This window comes from Tyto alba, unplaced genomic scaffold, assembly GCF_018691265.1.
Source record: "Tyto alba isolate M040663 unplaced genomic scaffold, T.alba_DEE_v4.0 Super-Scaffold_46, whole genome shotgun sequence".
NCBI lineage: Eukaryota > Metazoa > Chordata > Aves > Strigiformes > Tytonidae > Tyto > Tyto alba.
This window is the reverse complement of record NW_024881322.1, coordinates 165,045-188,367: the sequence shown is the minus strand read 5'-3', so window position 1 is coordinate 188,367 and position 23,323 is coordinate 165,045. Positions and strand designations below refer to the sequence as shown.

The 23,323-nt window shown below is 41.8% G+C and overlaps 1 protein-coding gene across 7 annotated transcripts in view; it reads left to right on the top strand.

Annotated features, from left to right (window-relative positions):
• Positions 1-17,614, top strand: part of THRB (thyroid hormone receptor beta) — a 170,438-nt gene extending 152,824 nt beyond the window's left edge. For all 7 annotated transcript variants that reach the window (XM_042806414.1, XM_042806416.1, XM_042806415.1 and 4 more), the window contains 6 exons: positions 729-829; positions 4,875-5,022; positions 6,802-7,007; positions 10,196-10,342; positions 14,964-15,222; positions 16,698-17,614. In XM_042806414.1, coding sequence (XP_042662348.1) covers positions 729-829; positions 4,875-5,022; positions 6,802-7,007; positions 10,196-10,342; positions 14,964-15,222; positions 16,698-16,939 — 1,103 coding nt within the window. In that variant the 3' untranslated portion in view covers positions 16,940-17,614. The remainder of the gene's footprint in view (positions 1-728; positions 830-4,874; positions 5,023-6,801; positions 7,008-10,195; positions 10,343-14,963; positions 15,223-16,697) is intronic.
• Positions 17,615-23,323: the final 5,709 nt, after the last annotated feature.

Here is a 23,323-nt window from a genome sequence, read left to right as displayed (position 1 = left end):
CATTGCCAATGCCAATGCCAAAGCATAGCAGTAGTATTTGATTTCCCTTGTTGGGTGTCTGGTGAACCACTTCAGAAGAGAAAATGTCATTCTAACGCATGCACATACACACACATATATGTGAATGCCCACGTATTTTGCCCTAAATTCAGGCTATATTAAATGTTCCTGTGAAACACACCCAGGTCAGGTATGATCAATACATCTTGGGCTATCTGTTGCTGGTATTTCTCTAACCACACCTGTTGAGCTGTTTTGAAACAAATGAACTTTCTAGATATTTCATACTACCATGTTCTTGAGTCACCCTGCAACATGGGATCTCATCTTCAGTATACATATACATTGGGTTTTTTGTGGAACAGAAAAGAGAAATATATTGTGCGTCTTGCTGTTATTTTTTTTTTTCACATCAATGACTAGGAGGCAAAAATAAATATATTGATTTTTCTGAGGAAGGATTCCACTCAGGAGAGAGCAATCATGTCCCAACTTCTCCCTCTTGGCCAGTAGATGCTGAAACAGTCTGAGAAGTAGATGATGTTATAGGTGATGTTTAAATAAGTCTGTAACATAGTATGGGCTTCCTTTTCAGGAAATTCAGTGAGTTCAGAAGTATGGGGCTGGTAGACAAGATCTGCAGTGGGTTTTAATATAATATCTTTATATCAAATGTATCATACCATTTTATATTGAGTTTACATGCCACATCCTCTTTTTCTTTACAGGGTATATACCCAGTTACTTAGACAAGGATGAGCTATGTGTAGTATGTGGGGACAAAGCCACCGGATATCATTATCGCTGCATCACTTGCGAAGGTTGCAAGGTAAATGGCACAGTGGGAAAGTGGGAATCAGAAACAGCTCTCCAGCTCCTCTATTATACAGACTTCCTGAACGGTGCTGTCAAATAAAACAAAGACAGATTAGAAGCGAATAAGAACATCCAGTACTGATGATAAGCCGTATCTGGCTATGCCGCTGCTCTTCATATGCATAAGGAATATAGTTGATTTTTGTAGTGTTTGCTTCTGAAAAGAAAACAAATTTAGATTTTAGTTGTTGCTGTTTAAGTGTTAGCTTTTACATTTCCATTTTTTAATGTTTGTTTGGCCATGTTCTCAGCCAGTGTATATCAGCATACTCCAGTGAAGCTGTTTATGCAATAGCTGAGATTCTGCCTATGGCCATGAAGAGTCTGTAGCGATTAACAGTGTTCCAGTGCCTCTCATCGTCACTGTGAAGAAGCAAAAATCAAAATCCCTTCCACATGCTTATAGAACAGTAACATCCATCACTTTGGGGAGCATTGACACCCAGTTAAGACTGTTTAAAAAAGATTTTGACTTCTTTAACTTAAGCATATTGAAATGTACTTTCAACCCTAAATTGCATCTCCGAAGCTACATGCAAAATTAAAAAAGAGATTGCTTTGGGCAAGTAAGTAAAAAAAAAAAAAGAATTGAGTAACACAATCAGGCACATTTTAGATGATTTCACTGCCATAAATTTGCCTTAATAGCTTGAGACCTTGTAAGAAAGCTATTTTTTCCTGCAGAAAATAAAAAATGGGGTTTTTTTCTAAACAAATGGGACCACACATGTCACAGACTAGTGTCATGGGACTAAGCCACAAAAATTGTACTCTGTTCATCCCCAAAGTCTGGAATGTTTGGATCTGAGATTTTGGGTTTGGATTGGCTTTAGAGCCCCTCATCACAGTAACTCCTCTGTTGAAGTAGTTCCTTCAGTTGTACAGTATTGCCCTAAGTTACATTTATGAAATGCACAAAGACCTAACTATCCTACATGTAACAGATTTGTGGTAATATTCATAATGGTTTTATAGACATATAATATGTATGAAAAAATATTTATATCTGAAAAAAAACTGTGGAGCTGAGCAAGTGATTCTTACAGATTTGCATCCGATATACCAGATGATAACAATACATATAATGGATGAGTATGACTTAATTCAAATATAATGAGAAGTGACACTGTGGCATTATGAAGTATCTTTTACTCCCAGCTGAACAGCTGTATCTCTCTCCAGCTTTCCTACTAAGGTTTTTGTTACTCCAACTAAAGTATTTCTCTTTATGCCTACCAGCTATTTTAAAGATACAACATACAAAATCTACTCTTATCTTCAGATACAGTTCTTCTGTCTGATGTACGATATAAAATAATGCTTATGTGCACAAGGGATCGAGCTAATGATTTGCAATAAGTAACTAATTTTTTTCTCCTACTTACAGTTGGCTTACAAACAGACTGTTTTGCTTTGTTTTGTTTTTGATTTGTTGTTGTTCTTGCAACTGTATTCATTGTACAAGATGGGGGGTTTTATGTGGACAATTTCAACTCATACTTTGGAGGATCTGCGTATACACTTCAAGTTGTATGTTTTATCAGCAAAGTTGTATGTAATCAATTCTGAATTAATTTGACATTTACTGGTTGCTTACACTCAAAATCATTTTTATTTTGTAACAACATTAATCAGGGCTGACAGCCAAAAATTTGCTTTGGCAAGTGCTTTCATGAACAAAGCATCCTCACACATAATTTCTGAAGACTAAATTGTAAGGAATTTAAACACAAATAAACCAGCCGTGAGTTCTGATGTCAATTAAGTGTTTCCCTGGACTGTACCCATTGCATCTATTGCTATATTGGTGCATAGTAAACGAATTTAGGAAAAGACTAGTTGCCTTACAATAAAATGTGCTGTCTTTTATTGAAAATAACACTTCTGTGATGAAGTGTTCGGACAAATACAGAGAGCAGCTTCCTTATCACATCATATCTAGAGATGATCAAAGAGGTTTTTTTCAAAAAGTTTCTGAGAAATGCAAAGAAATGGGAAGACGAAATGTGCTGGTCCCAGCACAGGTGGTGAAGAGCCTTGCCATTGTAAAGCTAGAGTGACGTTAAGTCCCATGCAAGGTTTGGATAACCAAAGTTCAGTACCACTTCCTGATCCACCTCTTGCTGTAACTAGAGATTACTCCGTCGCCCTAGTTGTCCAGAGCCATCTTTGATCTTCAGGGAGGAGCGGGGCAGGTCCTGTGTCTAGGAATTTGTCAAAGAGTTGAGTGGATCCAAATCCAGTTGTTGAGTAGATGAGTTTAAGACCTGATTCAAACCCCAAAGAAGGACATCTTGCCTGCAATTTCCTGGATTTTGGCTCAACCCCACAGGTCCCAGTCTTGGAAAGGCTCACACACGCTTTATGCAACGCAGTTTAACTGAGATTCCAGGTCTTAAGGAAGATTATTAAGGAAGAAGGAATTGTACTCTCAGCTGGGTCTTGTAAGATAAAAATCTAATGAGGACAAGGCTCTTTATTGTCTTCACTGGAGTTAGGAGCAAAAGCTGAAATAGAGACTTACCCTTATGTCTCACTTCATCATCCTGTGTTAAAAGAAATTACACGCTGCTATAAGATTTTACTGGGTGTTACTTAACGTGATTAAAAACTGACTTTTCACCTAGTGACGTGAAGAGACCATTCATTAGATAAAATCTCAGCTGAAGAGGCTATTCACTAGGTAAAATCTCACTTGAATTTTGCCATTGTTTTCGCTGAAACCAAAGCCATTCTCAGTGGCCTCAGTCAAACAAGACCAGGGTCCCAGTGTGTTCTCTATGTCAAGGTGATCCTAAGCTGCATTGCTGAAGATAGACGGTCTCAAACAATGGTGAAACTAGAAATTAAAGTGAAGTCTAAATTTCTTGCTTTACAGCTTTATCTTGTCCCTATCATGAAGTTTTTGGAAGCTTATCCAGCTGTTGTAGAAGTCAGTGAGAAATGTCATGTTGAAATTAGTACCAGGATTAGGTCTGTAATGTTCAGAGATAAGTTGTATCTGATTTCTTTACCTAAGGCCAGGGTCCGTGGGCTGTATAAATCAGTGAATTCAGTGGTGCTACATTAGTTTTCATGAGCTTAGGATCTGACCTCACATCCATATTGCATTTGGCAATACAGATTTATATTGTGATAGAGAGATAGATAGAGAGAGAGATAGAGAGATAGATAGATAGATAGAGATAGATAGATAGATAGATAGATAGATAGATAGATAGATAGATAGATAGATAGATAGATAGATAGATAGATAGATAGATAGATAGATAGATAGATAGATAGATAGAAAGAAAGAATGGAGTTATGCATAGAAGGATTTTTATTGGGGTTGTTTGTTTTGAATACAGAGGTCTGTGGTAAATATGAATTAAATCCTCTTCTCAGAAGTACAGCTAATTATGGATCCATTATTTAGAACCAACTCAAAGATTCTGTAAATTATCTTTGCAAAATTCTTAGTCTTGCTCAGATTTCATTAGTTAATTGGTTATTTGGCTTTGATGGGAAGAAAGGAGTAGAACTGTTTGTTCTTAATACTTTAGTACCACATACACACCACCATTCATAGCATTTGCACAAGCTGCACTTTAGTTAAATGTATATGCCTCTTAATATCCCTTGAAGATTATCTAATTTAGAAAGGGGTTCAAAATAAACTCTCTAGTTCAAATACAAAAAGAATTAACACACAAAAACATAAGACTTTAAGAAAACATGTAGACAGTATTTGTCCCTCAAGACAGCATTACTTATGCCTTTACTTACCTAAGATGGTTTTATGTTTTTAATTTTTAGGGAGGAGATGTTTCATGAAACTCAGAAAAGAAATGCCATACACTATAAAGCTGGTTTGTTCTTTTCCTCTTTGAGAGTTTCATGAAATTAAATATGTTATCTTGCATACTTAGGTACATTCCTACCAAACCAAAGTAGCTCCCAATTTGAAAAAACTGACAATGCTAATGCTTTCCAATGTATTTATTTATTGCACTTAGGGTTTTTTTAGAAGAACCATTCAGAAAAACCTCCATCCAACCTATTCCTGTAAATATGAAGGAAAATGTGTGATAGACAAAGTAACAAGAAATCAGTGCCAGGAATGTCGCTTCAAAAAATGTATCTTTGTTGGCATGGCAACAGATTGTAAGTATGTTTTGCTGGTTTTCTTTCTTTTCTCTTTTTTTTTTTTTTTTTTTTTTTAACGTGTGTGTGCTTAAAGTATGTTGATCGGTGAAGATTGTTAAAGTAGAACAGAACTACCAGCATGTTTTTGTTTTAATAATTTGTACCAGGGAATTATGCTCATTGCATCAAACCACTTTCCTGGGGCTGTAATTTTGTGTTTATCCTTTACCCGGCAGCACCTTCTCCTGGCCTTACCAGGCTGAGTAACAGTAGGAATGTTCACTCTTTGGAGGAGAGGAGGGAGAAATGCATCTGGATGGACACTTTGCTTGAGAAAAAAACATCTTGTTTAGAAAATTCTGGAGGATGTGAAATTGAATGTCGGTGTATGAGTCATCCTGCAGTTGTTTGTTTTATTTTTAGCCCTGAAGAAGTTATCTACTGCAAAGAATTTGACTCTTATTCTAAAGAACTAGAAAATATGGCTGTAAGATTAACCCTTAGGGGTCGTCTCTTCCTGCCATTGCACAGGGATTTACACCGATAACTTCAGTTAGTGCAAGTGGGAGGAAGTCATGTAAATCCCCCTGGGCATTAATGTTAATGGTTGTTGCCGGTGTAATCCTCTGCAGAAGAACTGACAGGAAAACAGGCCCAATAAGCAACAGAAAAATAAGCTAACTTAGTGGGTTTCAGTGTTAACGTAATGTATAACAGTGCCTTCTGTCTAGAGGGAAATAGAAATGACACAGTTTCATTTTAGGCAGGTGGACCTCCAGGAGGGAGGGCTGGATGACCCTGGGTCCCCCGTTGGCCTCCAGCCTGGTGGCACACGGCCGGCGGTGCTGAGCATCAGCTGGGTAGCGGCTGCGCGGGGCGGGAGGTTCCTCTGAGCCTGGCTCTGAGCAGCCCGGTACCGTAAAGCTGCTGCGGCCTTTGTGAGCTGCACCTCGGTGCGCGCCGAAGGAGCTGTCGCTGCGCACGGCCCCAGGAGGGTTTCTGCCACCTCTGAGTTCACGGGTGTGCACAGAAGCATGTGAGCGGGGCTTTCGCTGCTCCTGCCTGCTGCCGGCTGTGGATCAGAACGGCCCACCGCTGCTAGAGCTGCCCGCTCTGGTTAAACGGCCTGTTCGCGTCTGCATGGCAAATGGGACAAAACCTTCAGCGGTGGTCAGAGATGTGCAGCCCTGGGGCCTCTGCGAATGGCATCACTGGAAGTAGCGGGGCTGTAGGGGAGTGCTACAGAATGGCACCATTTGTAGAGCTCAAGGAGGGAGCCGAAGGCAGATTGTTTCTGATCGTGTCATGCAACAGGTACTTGAGCCTCCTGTGAATAGCTGCCCCCACTTTCTTAAATCCAAGTATTGCCTTCTGCTGGCTTACGAGAACCATTCTACACAATTCAGAGCAGTGAGGGTACCTAACACTACCTTAAAGAAAATAAAAGTGCATCTTTCCCAGCATGGACTACTCCAAGTCCATTATAGGAGCACTTCATCTGAGTCCTCACAGAGCTTTTAGATGTTAGTTTCATCGGTGGACGAAGCCACTGAAGGCAGTGGCAGTATACGAGACATTACCAGAAGCGTAAGTCATTCTCTGCAATCCAGGCTTCTGAGAAAATGAGATTGGAGGGAGAAATGAGAGAACTGTGTCAACTGTGGGACTTACCAAGGTACTTCTTTACTGATTAGTTAAGGTGTTTGTAATCAATTAGTACTTCAGGCATAGAAGATACCAAAGTTCAGGCAGCCTTAAGAGCTTCCTGCCATTTTTGTATGCTTTTTCCCCTGCTAGTGGTGTTGGATGACAGCAAGCGGTTGGCAAAGAGGAAGCTGATAGAAGAAAATCGAGAGAAGAGACGCCGGGAAGAGCTGCAGAAAACCATTGGGCACAAACCAGAGCCAACGGATGAGGAATGGGAACTCATCAAAATTGTTACTGAAGCACATGTGGCCACCAATGCACAAGGAAGCCACTGGAAGCAGAAAAGGAAATTTCTGGTAAGGACTGTAGCCTTTTACGCTGCTCTTGAAGCCAGGTTCCTTTATTTTTTCTGAAGTCCCTTCCCAGCTTTGCAACTCCAAAGAGGGTATATCTGCTAGTGTATTGACGTTGATGAAAAATGGTTTATTTTTATAGTTACTTGCTTATCCTTGCCTGAAGCTCAGTGTTTGTTTAGACTATGTATTTCAAAAGATAAACAGCATGTTGCTAAGTTAAAGCTTACCTAGCTGGATACTTTTAATGTGCTGTGATAAGAAAAAGTAGAAAAATTGTTTCACTCCTGATTAACAATGGTAGCAGACTATAATGTATACCATATATATTTTATATATTACATCAAGGGATAGTTGTCTTTATTAGGGACTAGCATACAATGTATTGTAAATGTTAAAACAATGTAAAATTCTAGGCGAAAGCTGATATTTTTTATTAATAGCTCGTGTTTTTTGCTTCTTTGTTCCAAAGTAAGCACATTCATTAAAATAAATCTGGCAAGGAAAAATGAATTTCAATGAAAGCAGGATGATACATGCACTATAGTGTTGGCATTGCAGACTACAAGACGATTGAGGTTTTCAGCCTGTAACTAAGGATCAGAAAATAAGTGGTGATTTATGATGCTCAGGCTTAGAAAAGGATTTATTTGATTTTTCTAAATTGATTTTTAAAGGAATAAGTGCAGAATGCAAAATGCTTATACAGCACAAAGGAGGGATTATAGACTGCATTTCAGGAATACACAGGGGCCTTTAACAGTCTGTGTGTACCAAATCAGATAGAGTATATTAATTTTTGCAAGCCTAGGCTCCTGCTGCCTAATTCACCATGGGAATCTTGACCCACTGTTAAATTGCTGAGAGAAATTATATATTCAAATGAACTGATCCCTTTTATGATGTTTTGTTAATTCCAGTGGCACCATTTAAATTTCTGTATGAATGGCTGCATGTTCGTAGTAGCGCATAGTCAGGAAACCACAGCCAGTGATGGCTGGCAGGAAGCAGCAGAGCACTTCCCAGGGGTGCTGCACAGTGAGGTTTGCAGCACTGGTTTTAGCAGACCAAGAAGCAGCTGCAATAGTGCATTTGGCTGCTTAGACAGGAGTGCTGTGCTTTGGGTACTGCCTGGTTTGGGATAAAGCACGGGGAGCTTGAGGCTGGGGCTGTGAATGAGTATACTGGGTCATGTAAAATGTGGTCGTGGAGGGGCTTCAGGCTCCAGAGACACGGTGGAGGGGGAGCCTTCAGCAAAGGGTGCCCAAAAGCAGGGCATGAGGTGATGTGACAACAGGGCTGTGGGGAGAGGGGAGGGATGGGGCAGGGGTGGCAGCTGTAATGGCCAGTTCTGTGGGAGTCACAGCTGGTTCCTAGGTCAGACCAAACTGCTCCCGGTGCAGCCCTTGCTGCAGGCCCTCCTGCTTCTTTGCAGTGCTCATACGCTGACACCCAGTGATCTCAAGGCAAGCACAGGAGGCTCACTGGCACCTCGCAGTGAGCGCAGAGGGGAAAGTCCAGGATGGGCTGCCAGCCCCAGGCTTTGAAAGCCCCTGCCACAAGCTGTTGAAGAGCAGGAGGAGCTGACTGCATGGCCCAGGAGCTGTGGGTCAGTCCTTAAGCAGCTGAGGCTGGTTCTTCAACAACAGGAGCTCCTTTGAGGTCTGGACCTCTTTTCCTTTTGAGGTGAGTTAGATGGCAAGGGCTCTCCAGTTGCATGCCCTTCTTCTGGAGTGTGTTAGCATTAGCTAGTGATCTTGACTTCTTTTGCCTTTCCCAATAAAATGCTGTGTTCTTTCTTTTTCTCCCTAACAGTGTTTTGCGTGGTTTTAAGCATTTGGTCTTCTTGCTTGGAAGTGATGGAGGTTGTTTATCATGAGCACAGAGACAGTGTGGTTCAGTTTCCCAAGATTCAGGGAGGGAGGGAGCCTAGAACTAGGATTATTCGAGTTTTTTAGTAGGAGCTGTCAGATAATTGAGCCCAGTCCTCTTCATTGTTCCTTTACAATTGATGCTTGCTTTATTAATGCTTTGCTGAGTTTTTTCTTGAAAGAAGTTAGATTTGGACTCAGATTGGTGACAAAGCTGTGGAAGGATCTTTATTGATGTGTTGCTTTATAAAAACTGCCAAGCACAAGTTTTTATCAGAGACAGCACTTTCAGCACCTCCCCTGTTTAAGTGCCCTTATATAAATGTCATTAAGTCCATTGGTCTTAAAGGCCTCCTTCTCTGGGTTTTACCTATTTTTTGACTCTCTAATGTGAGCAAAATGGAACCTCTGCATGGTGGTTGACAGGTCTTTTACAACCGCAAAGCCACACTTAGCGAACAGAACAGCTTTGATATGCCTGTTTTTAAAATTCATGGTAACATTGACAAGCTGTCATAAAATCAGGTGAACAAATTGAAGTGCAGTTGGAATAAAAACCCACTCATCACCAATTCTGCTTGAAGCTATTTCTTTGTATATATTTATTGAAATCCTCAAAATATGACTTTTTTTTTTTTTTTTCTCTTTTGGAGAAGCCTTGGGCTGAAGTCATGCAGAAAGTGATTTTCAACCAAAATTTTGCCTAGATGAGTTCAAATTCTAGTCACTTTATCCAGACAAGCTTTGTGTTAACCCATTCTTAGTCATCAACTGGTTTAGCCTAGTTTTGGAAACAGGCTTTGGTAATTGCCTGGAGCTCTGTGATACCAGGCAATCTGTTCTGGGGAGGATTTCAGAACTTCAAGTAGGTGATAGAGCCCAATTCTGCAAAGTTTTCAGCATCTTCTCCAGGATAACAAGTCACCTCAGCTCCCTTTGCTTTTAGAAAAACTTGAGTGTTCTCAGCACCTGTAAGAAACAAAAACATGGATATATATTTTTAAGCAAAAAATACATACGCTCCATCCACAAAATACTCAGATACAGGCACAAGGGAAGAAACTACATGTGCACAAAAACGCAGCTGCCCACACAGGATGGGTAGTGGTATGCCAGTCACCCATTTCTCTGTGCAGTCCCCTCTTTCACAAATGCCTTACAAACAAATTGACATTTTGTGTCATAATGGGCTTTACTTATATAGTGAGTAGTGTTATTTTTTATTTTACCATCTTTCGTCACCAAGCAGGACTTTTTAGACTATAAAATACTTGCTCTAAGATAGACTGTTCCTTTAAATATCTTTGTTTATATCCTTAGCCAGAAGATATTGGGCAGGCACCAATAGTTAATGCCCCAGAAGGTGGGAAAGTGGATTTAGAAGCCTTCAGCCAGTTTACAAAAATTATCACACCAGCGATTACAAGAGTGGTGGATTTTGCCAAAAAGTTGCCTATGTTTTGTGAGGTAAGAAGACTTCCTTGCATTCCTTGTTTATATGCCTGTTGTTAAACACTATGCAAAATACTCCTGGCACAGAACTAAAAAAATCACTGTGTTTAAAATCCCAAAAATTAAAGAGAATCAAAATAGATGGGACTAGAATCATCTGGATTTTTATGAGTTTTCTTTTTCCTGTGATTACTGAAATCCTGGTTTTATTCATCTAGAAGTCATCATGATTCTTTAGGGACTTGAATGTGTCTTTAGAGATAGCCTTGAACAAAGGAAATGAACAAAAATAGACTGTCTAGAAGCATCTTTGATGCATTTAATCACATCTTCCAGCACACAGTTCCTTCTGTACTTTCTGGCTCCTTGGTGGGTGCAGTATTGTAGAGCTGGGTCTACACAGTAACAAATTCTTCAAACTCAGGAAAGCATCCCTACCCAGGAATGGCACTTGCTTCTTTGTGTTCCCTTGGCATGCTTTTTCTGAATGGGAGGTTGTGCATAAAAGAATCTGTAAAAGTAATGGTTTGTCATTCCAGTTAGAAACTCACATGTAAAATATACGGTAAATCAACTCAAATAGACTTGGTTGCACATTAGGAATACAGAGGCCCAAGGCTGATCTCATTTACACCAAAGTATCGCTTTTATTGAAGGACCAGATGCAATGGCTGATGATAGTTTTTTCCTAAATTAAAAAATGTTACCAGAGCTGTAGCCTGAAATAAGATTTCAGTCTTAATAATCTTAATAATTTTAGGTCTTGTGAGTCCCTTAGGATCCACAACCATGGGAAATTTTAACATGGAAATGTCCCCAGCCCAGCCAGGGAAGGATGCCTGCCTGCTCACCCACACTGCAGAGCAACACTTGACTCTGCTGGTGAAATGCCACGTGAATGACATTCAAAATGGCAGTGACCGTGGTCAGTGAGTTCATCGGGCTCCCCAGCTTGGGAACAGTGTTTCCTCCTAATAACTAAACATCAGTCAGGAGGAAGTTTAAGGCAGCTATAGCATTTTACTCTTCTGTGGCTGGCAGCTTTTCTCTAAGGTCAGTCAAGGAGAGCTATTTATGTCCTCTGGCACCTACAGAACAAGAAGAGGTAAATATCAGTAGTTGGCATAGCGTAAATAGCTCTCTCTGGCTAACCTCAGGATTGGCTCCATCAGCCAAGAAAGCATGAAATAGTGGCCAAGCATGAAGATTTTAAAATATAAGGAATGTGTCCATAGATCAGGCCTCTGCAGCATTCAGTGTCTGAGGGAATCTGTCTCCTCTGGTTTGGCATTTGTCGGTGTGAAGTTGCAGTGACATACCAGGGTAGGCTTTTTAATTTATAAAGCTTTGCCAGTCACACACAGGCTGCAGTGCCCATCTGACATCTCCTACCCCTCCTGGCTGCCGTGGGCCCACCTGTGTCAGAGCCGGGCAGGAGGGATGGATGAAGGAGTCGGGGCGTCATTGGGCATGGCCTCTGTAGGATTATGCAGCTCAGCTAGGACAGGCTTCGTTTACAGCTGAGCCACTGTGTAAACCTGACACCCATATGCAGCATGGTCTGATGGCAGTGGGGGACAACTCCTTGGGAACACAAAGGAATAGGACAGCTGTCCTCTGAGTTGTCATCTAGCTCCTGCTGTAGCATACAAAAAATGACAAATGTTTACTCCTTTTTGAAGTGGCACTGTCCTGTTAACTTTATTTCAGTTATGGTTTTTAACCCATATCTCTCTAAGAACCCATATCTTCCTAAGAAGCAGCAACACTGTGTGGGCTGCAGATTTGCTTAGGAGAAAAGGCCCTCCTTTCTCCCATAAGACCTGCAGAGCATTTAAACTTTGTCTCAGTTCTTAATTGCCAGAGGCTCAGGCTGAGAGTGTATCAAATCTCTGTCAAGGAGGGGCATGGCAAGGAACATGCATGGCCGCTTACCTATACACCGCTGCTTCTTTCTCTCTGCTTTGGACACATGCACAAGCCAGCAAAGCACTGTGAGCACCCAGCTGAGTTTGTGTGCATCCATTGGCCCATGCCTCAAAGCAAGAATCTAATCCCAGAATAATCGAAGTATAAAGAAAACAATTTACCTTTCAGCATTTCTGCTGTTGTTTCTTTCTTGCATTTCTTTGTCCTTAGAAGATGAAGATTGAGGATCGTTTAATCAGTTTGATGTGAGTTTAAGTGCCGTGGGCATCACTGGTTCCCCATTGAGTGAAGCTGCGTAAATACCCTTCTAGATAGCTCAGCTCAGCTCAGCTCTGTGGTGCTGCATTACACGTGTGCTGGCTATCAGTATGTCCTACAGAGGTGAGCACCTCATGTTCCTGCCTTTTGCTTTTTCTCCTTGCAGAGAGAGAAGGAAAGGACAACGTGTGGCAGATAATCAGGGACATTGGTTGACCCCACTCCTGGAAGGTGCTCTGGTAGCAGTGCTGAAGTGATGAGCATAGGTAGCATTGGAACCTGCACAGTCAGGAGCAGAACTGCTGTTCAAGCCCCCTGTCTTTGGTACCTGCTGCTACTGGCAGATAAGACCTGAGACTTGGCATCTGTGAAACAGGTGTCCTGTATATCCTTCAAATTAGAAAAGTGGGTGAAGGACGGGCATAGTCAGATCACCACTACCATGACAAAGTTTTAAGAAAGTTCAAGTAGGAAGAGGAATTCTCATTGGCTTAATGGCTCACTAATAAAATAGCTGAAGCGTCACAAAATAACTTCCCTAACGTTATCTGTCTGTTTCTTTTCCACCATTCTTCCTTCTCCTTAGTCTTTCTTTCGTCATTTCTCTTTTCTTCTCCCTTCTCACTTCCTTTCTTTCGTGTCTCTGTAGTTACCTATTCCGGTATCTCTTCATGGTTGCTCTCACACATATTTCCCTTTCCCTTTTCTTTTCCCTTACCCTTTCCCGCTTCTCTCCTCTCCTCTTTTCCCTTTTCTTTTTATTTCTTACTCTGTTTCTTTCCCTACTTTGGGCTCAGCAGCCAAACAGTGGTGTTGTCGTTGGGTAGCAAGCCTGCTGCCATGCCTGTGCAGCCTTCCCCACACTGCTGCTGAGCTGAGTGTGATCTGCAGAGAAAGTGATTTGCCCTGAACGGGATGAGTCATTTTTCTTGTGTATCAAACACTTCACACCTGAAGTTGGCATTGCTGGAAAAATAGCTACATGATTCAACGCCTTTTTCTGACTGTGGCTAGCTTTGGGCTTAAAACTCTTCTCTGACAGGGAACTGCTTTCCACATGCATTAGGTAACTGTCTGGCATCCACATCATTTCACACCAAATCAATACACTTGCCTTGCAAGTACGCAGTTGCCACGTAAGCCTATAGTTGGTGGGTTTTTTTCATTTTTAATTGTAAATCGGGTAAATATAATAACTTTATATGGGTCAGAAATGGATGGACTTTTGCCTCCTTTCAAGCCAGGTAGAAATTAGTTGCTTTTTCATACACGTGACCTTTGCTGTTCATTTAGTGACAGTCTCAAAATAATCTTGGTAGGTTTTGCTGTCATTGAATTACCTATGAAAACGTAAAGACATGCTTTACAGAACACATTCTCCTAATGTGTCAGCATCCGGGTTATACTCTACAAATACAGGACCTACCTCCACCGGATCGGACAGTTTACATTTTTTAGTGTCATGGAAAAGATGTGTCTAGCCACATGCCCTGAAGATCACATCTTATACACCAGTATAAAAGCTGGTGTTACACCGTAGATTTTGTGTCTGTCCAGCAATATTGTAGGGAGTCTAGGGAGATCAGCCTTACTAGGCTAAATATAGTTTAATAAGTTCTCTGTTATTTCAATGGGCAGTGAAAATTAAGAGCACATACCCCCTGATTGAGGTATCTCTTCTAATTAAAAAATTTATTTAATTCCTTTTATTTAAAAAGCAGTCCACTCTTACAGACCCTCCCAAATGTCTGTCTATTCCTCTGGTCAGGTAAGAAATAATCACGGCTGGCAGTGAGTTTAACCAGGATGGCTGAGGTCTGTACTGGCCCCTGTTATAGTTCATTCTGTTATGTGAAGTTGGAAGCAGAGGGAGCTCAGGGGTAGAGGAGAAAAACGTAAGCAGCTAACAGTGACCACTACAGCCATCTCAGTTAGATCCACACCTGATGGGAGAGAAAACCAACAGTATATGTTACCACCAACCTGACAGGTCTGCTTCACCCTTCACACTTTGGGAAACGTTCTGCAAAATTGAAAGCTATGTTCTTAAGGTTTATTGGACTTAATTTTATAATGCTCCCACAAACTGAGCGGTCCCAGGGAGAGCTGCACTTCTGCAAGTTGGGTTGCTTCACCGCAGCACCTGAACCAGCTTGGTTTGCTTTGAGTGTCATGCCCAGCACCACTTGCCTACAGCTGTGTCATCACTAGATTGCCTAAAGGTGCGTGGGGATGTTAACCTGCTGGCAGTTTTTGAAAGCAGGAATGTGAGCCTTGGAGGTTTGTGCAGTGCAGTTGGTCAGCAGCGTGTTTGGAGGGTAGCTGCACTACGCGAGGCAGTGGCCTGGGGTGGTGAACTGCAGCCTCATGCTCATGGATTTATTGTAGTTGTAAAGTCAACTCAGTTCGAAAAACATATCTTTTTCTTTACCATTTATAATTTCTGCAGCTGCCATGTGAAGACCAGATCATCCTTCTGAAAGGCTGCTGTATGGAGATAATGTCCCTCCGAGCAGCAGTTCGCTATGACCCCGAGAGTGAGACTTTAACGCTAAATGGGGAGATGGCGGTGACAAGGGGCCAGCTGAAAAATGGGGGTCTTGGTGTAGTGTCTGATGCCATTTTTGACCTGGGCATGTCTCTTTCTTCATTTAACCTGGATGACACCGAGGTTGCCCTTCTTCAGGCTGTTCTGCTCATGTCATCAGGTGAGATCAGAAATATATTGGGACCCCAACCATTTTGAAACTCTTGAGACTTTGTCACAAGCCTCTTTTTAAAAGAAATAGGGTGTGTTAGATCTTGTAGTGCTGGCAAATGTGGGAGAAACTGTTTCTCAAAATCCCGATGCAGCTTAGAATTAGTTTGGTGAGCACTAGGGAAAAAATTCAGGGTATTCAGAGATGGGCGTAAAAGCAGCTTTGTTAACACACCTGGCTCAGTTTAGCACTTAGGGAGGAGGCAGGGTTGATCATCAGAAAGAAATGAGATCTGGTTCTGAGCCAATTTGCCTTGAATGAAAACCTGATCATTTAGCAACAGTAGTCCTTACAATAGGTTCCCTCTTCCCCTAGGTACTGTCGTGCACTGGGCAGGAGGTACAGTTCATACGTGTTTCCATCAGCCTCGTGAGCTTAGTTTGACCTGACGTCTTGTTTTCCTACTTAACAGCACCACTGCTTGCTAATGGGCATTTGAGAGCTGTGCTGTTTCCCCACACTGGGACCATTTGCAACTGGTCTCTTCCTCAAACAGAAGCAGCACAGACCATTTCATAGGGTTCCCAAAGAGCTTCTAACCTTCTTAAATTGAGTATGTTTTCAAATATGCTTCCACTGACTGTGCCAGCCCAAAGAGGAAATTCCATTCTTGGGCTGTGGCAGATTTGGGAAGATTTTGTTTTAAGACCACTTTGAAAATTGGGCACTGAATAACAATACACAAACAGTGATTTACAAGCATTAACTGCATCTGAGACAGGAAGGTTTCCACACTAATCACAACACAGCAATTGACCTTCCCAATCAAAACATTTTGATTTTAGTTCCCTACACAATGATACATGAATAGGGGGTTTGGAAGGCAGTTCAGAGGACCTGCTTTCCCAGAAGTGTGTCCTGAAGAACGACTTGTGAAAGGAGCTTTCCTGGTGCCCATCTGGGTGCTGGTTGAGACAACTGGCCAAAATCTCAGCCTTTGTTGTTCCTTGGTGCTCTGTAACAGTTTCCTTTGCAGCTCACCTGTGGATCAAAGCTTGATCAAAGCATTGGTCAGACTGTAGAGAAACAGATAGGAAAGAACTGTAGTTTAGCTGTCTGCCAAGGAAATTTTGTTGGTTCTTTATTAGTTGTTTTACAGAAAGGTATAGATAGGAGCTTTAGCTAAGATCAGGGGTATGTCGCTCTAGTTACCGTAGGGAAACGCTTCCTAAACAGCCCTACTCTTAATGGGCAAAGCAGGCAAAGGATGAAGAAAGGCAGGATTATGTCCTTGTTTTAACAGGGATAGTACTGATAAGTGAGGTGTCCAGGATCGAAGAAGTTGTTTGTGGCAGAGCCAGATGTCCTTGGTCTCCCTCCTTCCTTTCCTAACAGTGGAATCATCTTATTTTTCTTGATTTATGATGAAGAATTTGTTAAAGTAAATAAGTAGTAATAATAACTCTGCTTCATTGTATCTACAGATCGCCCAGGCCTTGTTTGTGTTGAGAGGATAGAAAAGTGTCAAGAGGGTTTCCTCCTGGCATTCGAACATTACATTAATTACAGAAAACACCACGTTGCACACTTTTGGCCAAAACTGCTGATGAAAGTGACAGACCTGCGAATGATCGGAGCCTGCCATGCCAGCCGCTTCCTGCACATGAAGGTGGAGTGCCCCACAGAACTCTTCCCTCCATTGTTCCTGGAGGTGTTTGAGGATTAGAGAGACTGGAGCGGCTCTCCGCACCCCCGTCGCACTACTGGCTGTCATTTCATCCCGTTGCCCGGCTCTTCTCACCTCTGTTTGTTCTTCTTCTTTCGTGCTCTTCTGTTTCTTGAGGCAGGGTTGGGTTTTTGTTTGGGTTTTCTCTTGGGGTTGCTGGGGGGAAGTTGTATACACATGGATGAAAACATCCCTTTAATGCGGGTACTTGTGACTATTGCAATTTGTTCTTCAGTCCTTTGATGTGAATGCTTTGACAGCTTAACAGTGAAAATACAAACAGACCAGTCTCATTCACCAGCACTTGCGTGGTCACCAGCTCACACACATCATTGCTTGGAAAATAGGAGAGAGAAACTGAAGTGGCAGAAAATAAATTGGCCTCCAAGTTAAAACAGCTATCGTTAATTTGACCCTGGCAATTCTGTCTAGTATGACCTCATTTTGCAGGGCACAACTGACCAATTCATGAGATGAGATTTCTAGTCTTCATGGTTGTTTCTACTATAACAGTCACCATCATGATCTAGGATCATCATCATCATGATGCCATCATTATCTGAGGATTGTTCCAGCAGATAGTTTAACTATGCCCCATACATAAAGTACTTAAAGTAATGCAGAGTGTTAGAAGGGACTGACTCTTTTTCTTTTTTTTTTTTTCCATGTGTATAAGAAAGTAAGATCCTTCAGTTCTTACTGCATTTGAACTCCAGGTAACTTCACTGGAAGGTCTATTGAGTAAAGAGGTGCTTTTCCTGAGAGTGGATAGGTCTGCTTTTTCTGAGGTGCGTGAAAAATTTATTACTCTGAGGGAGAAGGCTCTCTGTCAGGATAGCAGGCTTTCCTCAGAGTTATTCAGGGATATGAATGCTCACAGAATGAGGACAAGGAGAACAAAACACACAGGGTGACCTTCAGATGGGACAGAAACCAACTGTGTCATTAATGACACTCAAGACTGTACAGCTTTATCCCAGTAATACAAATAGTGTTGCTTGGCAGTAATCTTTTGGTTTATATATATATATATAAAGTTTATATGCACGTATATATATAATTTTATATATATATAATTACAAATCTTCAGCAGATGTCTTAAACATATTTCCATATTTTTAGCTTCACTCTCTCCTTCTCTCACACTCTCCTGTGTGTGTGTGTTTGTGTGTGTTGATCAGCTAGGTTCTCCCTCCGTGGTGTCTGTATGTGTTTCATTTGGCTGGATTCTCTCTTGATTCCTTTAATTTATTTCCACTAACTGCACTAGCAGGAACAGAACTGAGCAATGATAGGATGTCCTGCTGCTGAAATCTGAAAGCCAGTGCTCACAGTCCTGGAATGTTTGGAGGCCAGTGATGAGGGCATTGTATGTAGAGGTTCCTCTCTGCCATCCATCTCCATTCAAGGGTGTTGTCCCTGGACTTTATAAACTTGATATTAAACCATTCTCTGAATTTGTACGATACATCAAAAGCATCTTCTGTTCTTTCTGGGAACCAGTCTTAGCTCACGTATTTTGCACTTCCTCATTCCCCACATTCTTTCGTGTTTTGCATTCATTTGTACCAGTTTCTTTCTCTGCTATTTATTGATGTGTTTGCCTGGCAAGTCAGCGGGCATTGTTAGGGTGGATGTGTTGACTTTCAAAGCTCATGGCCCATACCTAAACCCATATGTTACTTGTTTATCCCCTCATGAAAACCTGATACTCAGGAAATCTTACCTTGTAGGTAGAACACAGTGTGTGTGTCAGGGGTTAAATTCTTTCCACTCCTCTTTCCCTACATCATTGATAAAGCATTTGGAGTGCTATTGGCTATGTTTTCAGGGATGTTCTCCCTGTTCTTTGATACCATATGCACCAGTGATGAGTTGTGAGCACTGATGTTATCACTTAGGAGTTTGTACCCATCATTTTGTGAGAACATAAAATGCAATGGCTTGTTTAGGGTTTTTTTGCAGGTAGCAAGGAAGAAAGACCATTGGAAATTCATTCTTCAGTGTTTGCTGAAGTTGAAGAACCTCTGTTGTGGGCTGCGTTTTCTCCATCTTGAAACATACGTGTTAACAATATCAGTCTCTATCCAAATTCCTTGTAGAGCACTATGACTAGGAGACAAGGAGTTAGAAACTTTCTAATTTTTTGGAACAAGAAACCAGACGACATGATGAACTCACATTTACTCCTGCAGAATCTCAGATGAGCAGCATCCATAGTCAGTAAAGAGTGCTAGATACCTGATTTGGGGGTGGCTTGATAGGGAACAGATAGCATACAGGGAAAGAAGAAAAAAACAACAGATCCCATACTTGCATCTATACCCACAGTGGCTTGCAACGAACGAGAAATGTGCCTGTCTTGGAGTTATATTCTGCCATGGATCTGAGCATGGAGTTCCTCCTGAAATCAGTGCAAGTGTTTCACCTGTTTGCTAAATGTGAGCTTGAGTTAGCGTACAAGCTTTTGACTGTGCTGCAGATGAGACCTGGGAGAAAAAACATCGTGTTTCTGCTGGTAACATTCACAATGATCTCACTACAAGGTCCATGATGCTTCATGTACTTTTCAGAGCTTCAGTTCCCAGAATCATGCTGCTGCTTGAGAGGTTCAGTCTGTCATTAAGGTGAACAATTCTTACCCTTTGGGCTATAAAGAAAAGCAGTAGCCTAAATGTTAATTGTTTAGGTGGAAAGTCGCTACCCAGCAGTGACTTAGCTCATGACAGTTGGGGCCCTCATAACTGGCTTCTGAACACTTGAGATTGTCAGGACTGCATTAAAAGAGAAAAAAGAAAAAAATGTGAGAGTTACTGGATTGACTTGGGGAGGCACCAAGAGATGAAAGAATTTGAAAAACCCTGGACAAAACTGCAGTTTGAAACAGTACTGAGAATTAACATTTTTCACACTGGCTGCTGTAAAAGTCATTGCTCATACAGGAACTTGTCACCCAAGGTCTGCTGTGGCAAGTTACAAAGTTTTAAAACAGCCTGCATAAATGGATGTCTGAATTGAGGCACATAAGCTGCATTTAGGCATCTGAGCTAATGGTCTGACTTCCCAAGATGCTGATGCAGTTTGGAGTTGTGCTTAATCAGGGTTCAGAAAATCAGGCCTCCTTTCTTAGGTGACTGAAGATGGACTGAAGTGCCTAAAATCAGCAACCAACTTTGACAGGTTTGGCAGTGCTCTAAGCAGAAAGGACATGTGTCAACATACTTTTCTGGCTTTCTAGATTAAATTGGAGCCTGGCACTGATTAACAGAGGGAGATCAGTAGTATTTCTCAGTTGAAAATTAAGACCAAGCTCTTAGTTTTACAGATTTGTTGTGCTGACATCTAATGGCCTCTGATCTCCTACCAGTCTTAACTTTGTGTGACTTCATTGACTCCCTCAGTACAACTCCTGGTTTATGTGATCGTGAGGGCAAAACTAGATCACATGAGGATGCTCTTGCAGATTCTTACTGGTGGATACTGACCTTAGTTCCTCAAAGACATAGTTGCTTTTAAACATCAGTGGTCTCAGGCCATTGTAGAATTGAGCCTCTGGATCGACCGTCTGAGGGCAGACACCAGTACTGCAGTCAGCACCCTTTGCAGTAGCTGGCCTTCTGAGTGAAATAGCAAATGTGCACTTTCCAGTGCAGTCCAGAGTCTCATGTTTGATGGTGCCACGTAACTCTCATGTTTGCTTTGTGGTCCATATGTGGGTCTTACATAAAAGATCCTTCCTGTCAAACCTGATTGTCACCGGTCATGGTTTTGCCCTGAGTAACATGTGCATTTAGATACTTATTTCATGTGTAATCTCAGTTTAAGTTATCGTATTTATAATGACATATATAGTGTGTGACAATGATTTTTGTTTACGTTCTGCCAAAATGTAGACATTAGAGGTAGACCTCCAAGGTCCAAAATCATCCTTAAGCAGACTGCTTGCTTCTTCGGAGGCAGGCATCAGAAAGAGGAAAAAACTGTCCAGAAAGACCATTTCTATCAGAAATCTGCCAAGATAGGACTGTTGATCACAAGCGGAGCATGTCATTGCTAGTGATGTACTTTTATGCTATGGAACTCTAACCTGTATGTGTCATATTGACTTCTTGCTGCATGAATCATAAATTATAAAAATCAGTCTTACGGTTTTAAGATGTAGCCAGCATTCCTAAGGCTAAACCTTTTTCATTGACAGAATCAAAATCCACAACCAAGGAACGCATTCCTCTCACTGTGAGAGCAATTGAAAGTGTTCAACATTTATCTTTTCACAGAGGAAGAGGCGACAGGACCTTTTGATGTGTCTTGTTATTGTGATCATCTGGAAATGATTGCCAGACGTTTCCTTTTGATACAGCAATGAAGTGATCCGTATTTAAATTTTATAGAGAGAATTTTATTCTAGTGTGATAGAGATTTATTTTCCACTTAAAGACTCAAAACAGTGTGAGCACATTTTTTTACTATGGTATATTTTTGCTTTAAAATTAAAAACTAAAAAAAAAAAGGTTTGGCCTTATTACAAAGTTCTAGTGTGTCGTATAGATGTTAGCAAACGCAAAGAGTATGCATTATTTGTGTGTATCCACATTGACTGATGTCGCCTTCAAAAAGCAATATTGTGCAGGTAATAAGTTGTTTGTGACTGTCCATTGCACAGTTTACTTTCTTTAAAAGCTAACCTTGTTTATGCACAAGACAATCAAATGTAAATCTACATCAGCACCCGGGTGTAGATTAAATTTATGTAAATTACTGAGCACAATGTAAAACATTAAAAGACACTTTATTTAATTACACATTTAATGTTGGTAAAGATAGTATCAGGGCATGAACTAGCTGACATACTGTAATTTCTTTCACTCTTTTCCTACTTCCTTAGCAATCTTCAGTTTTAGTTTGCTCATAAATACATCAAATTAGTCATTCATATTTTTTTTGAAGAGAAGGGTGGTTTGGGTTGTTTATTTGTTTTTATGAAGTTGGTTGGGAGGACTTCTTACTTTGTCTGTGAGGTTTGTGGGTTTTGCTTATTTGTTTTTTTTTTTTTTAATATCAGTTTCGTGCCCTGAGGGTAAGGCAAACATTACACCGTACAGTAAAAAACAAAGTACCTTGGATGATGTATTTTTTTGCAAACAGTGTTAAGAGTTATGCTAGATTGGTAATATTTTTTCAGCCTAAAATATATTAAAAAAAGAATCTGTGATCACAAATGTTTTAAACTATCTAAAGAGAAAATTTGTATATTTGGGGGAAGAAAATAATTTTTACATAGCTTTTGTATGCAGATATTAAAATGTAATTATGAATATAGTGGGCATAGATAACTGTGTAAGCTTGAATTCTAAAAAAGAAAAAGCTTATAACTGAAAAGTGGTCCTGGTGTCTCTGTCTCTTTGTTGCAGGCTGTTTCGTCAGCTCTGTCACACCCTTTCAAGCCGCTGGAAGGGGAAAAGTCGGTCCCAGAGCACAGTGTTGCATCGACTCTAACCTGTTCACATTTCTATCCTTCTGCATCCCTTTCAGCACCTGCCTCGTATCTTACCTCCACTCCTCCTCTCCCTTGGGCACCCAGCCAAAGGTTTTCACTTCCCCACTGTTCCCATCAGCCAAACTTAATTCACTCCAGTGAACCGACTCTCGATTTATGTCTCAATTATACTTCCCAAGGGAACGCCCTTTCTTTCCTTCTGCGTTCCCAGTCTAGACCGGGGCGCTGTGACAGGAATGGGCTTCACGTCTCTTCACTCTTTCCATACCTCCCTCTCCGACCTGTGGGAGAAGGTCTCCTCGTTCAGACGCTGTCTCTGTTCTCCTATTCCTTTGCCGTTTTGATTTCTCCTCCGATTCCTTCCTTCCCCTCGGGAAGAAAAGCAAGACCTCGCGCCTGGGTCCCAAATCGCTTCCTGGCCTGCCCCAGACGGGAAACCGATTTCAGGCCGTTGCTCCGCGGTGATTTCCACAGGCGCTGACGGGCCGGTGCCGGCTCCTGGGCCCGGTCCCCTTCCGCGTGGGGTGCTGGGAGCCTTCGCACGGGCGCCGAGCTCCCGGACCTCCCTCTGCCCTTGGGAGCCGAGGGCGACGTGAAGTCCCGGGCTGCCCTGCCCCAGGGGCGAGGGGACAGGCCGTGGTGGGACTCTCCATGGTGGAATCGGCCCGTGCCTCGAGCAGCCCGCGGGCCGGCAGCCCGGCGAGCCCGGGGCCGCCAGCCGTGCGCCCCGGCACTGGCACCGGGGCTCGGCCGCTGCTCTGAACCCGGGGTGGCAAGGGCACACCGGGGCCGCGCGGGGCGCGGGGCGTGGGGCTCTCCTGAATTTCATTTTCATTTCAAGTTCTAGTAAAAAAAAAAAAAAGAAAATATATGTCTATATCTATCTC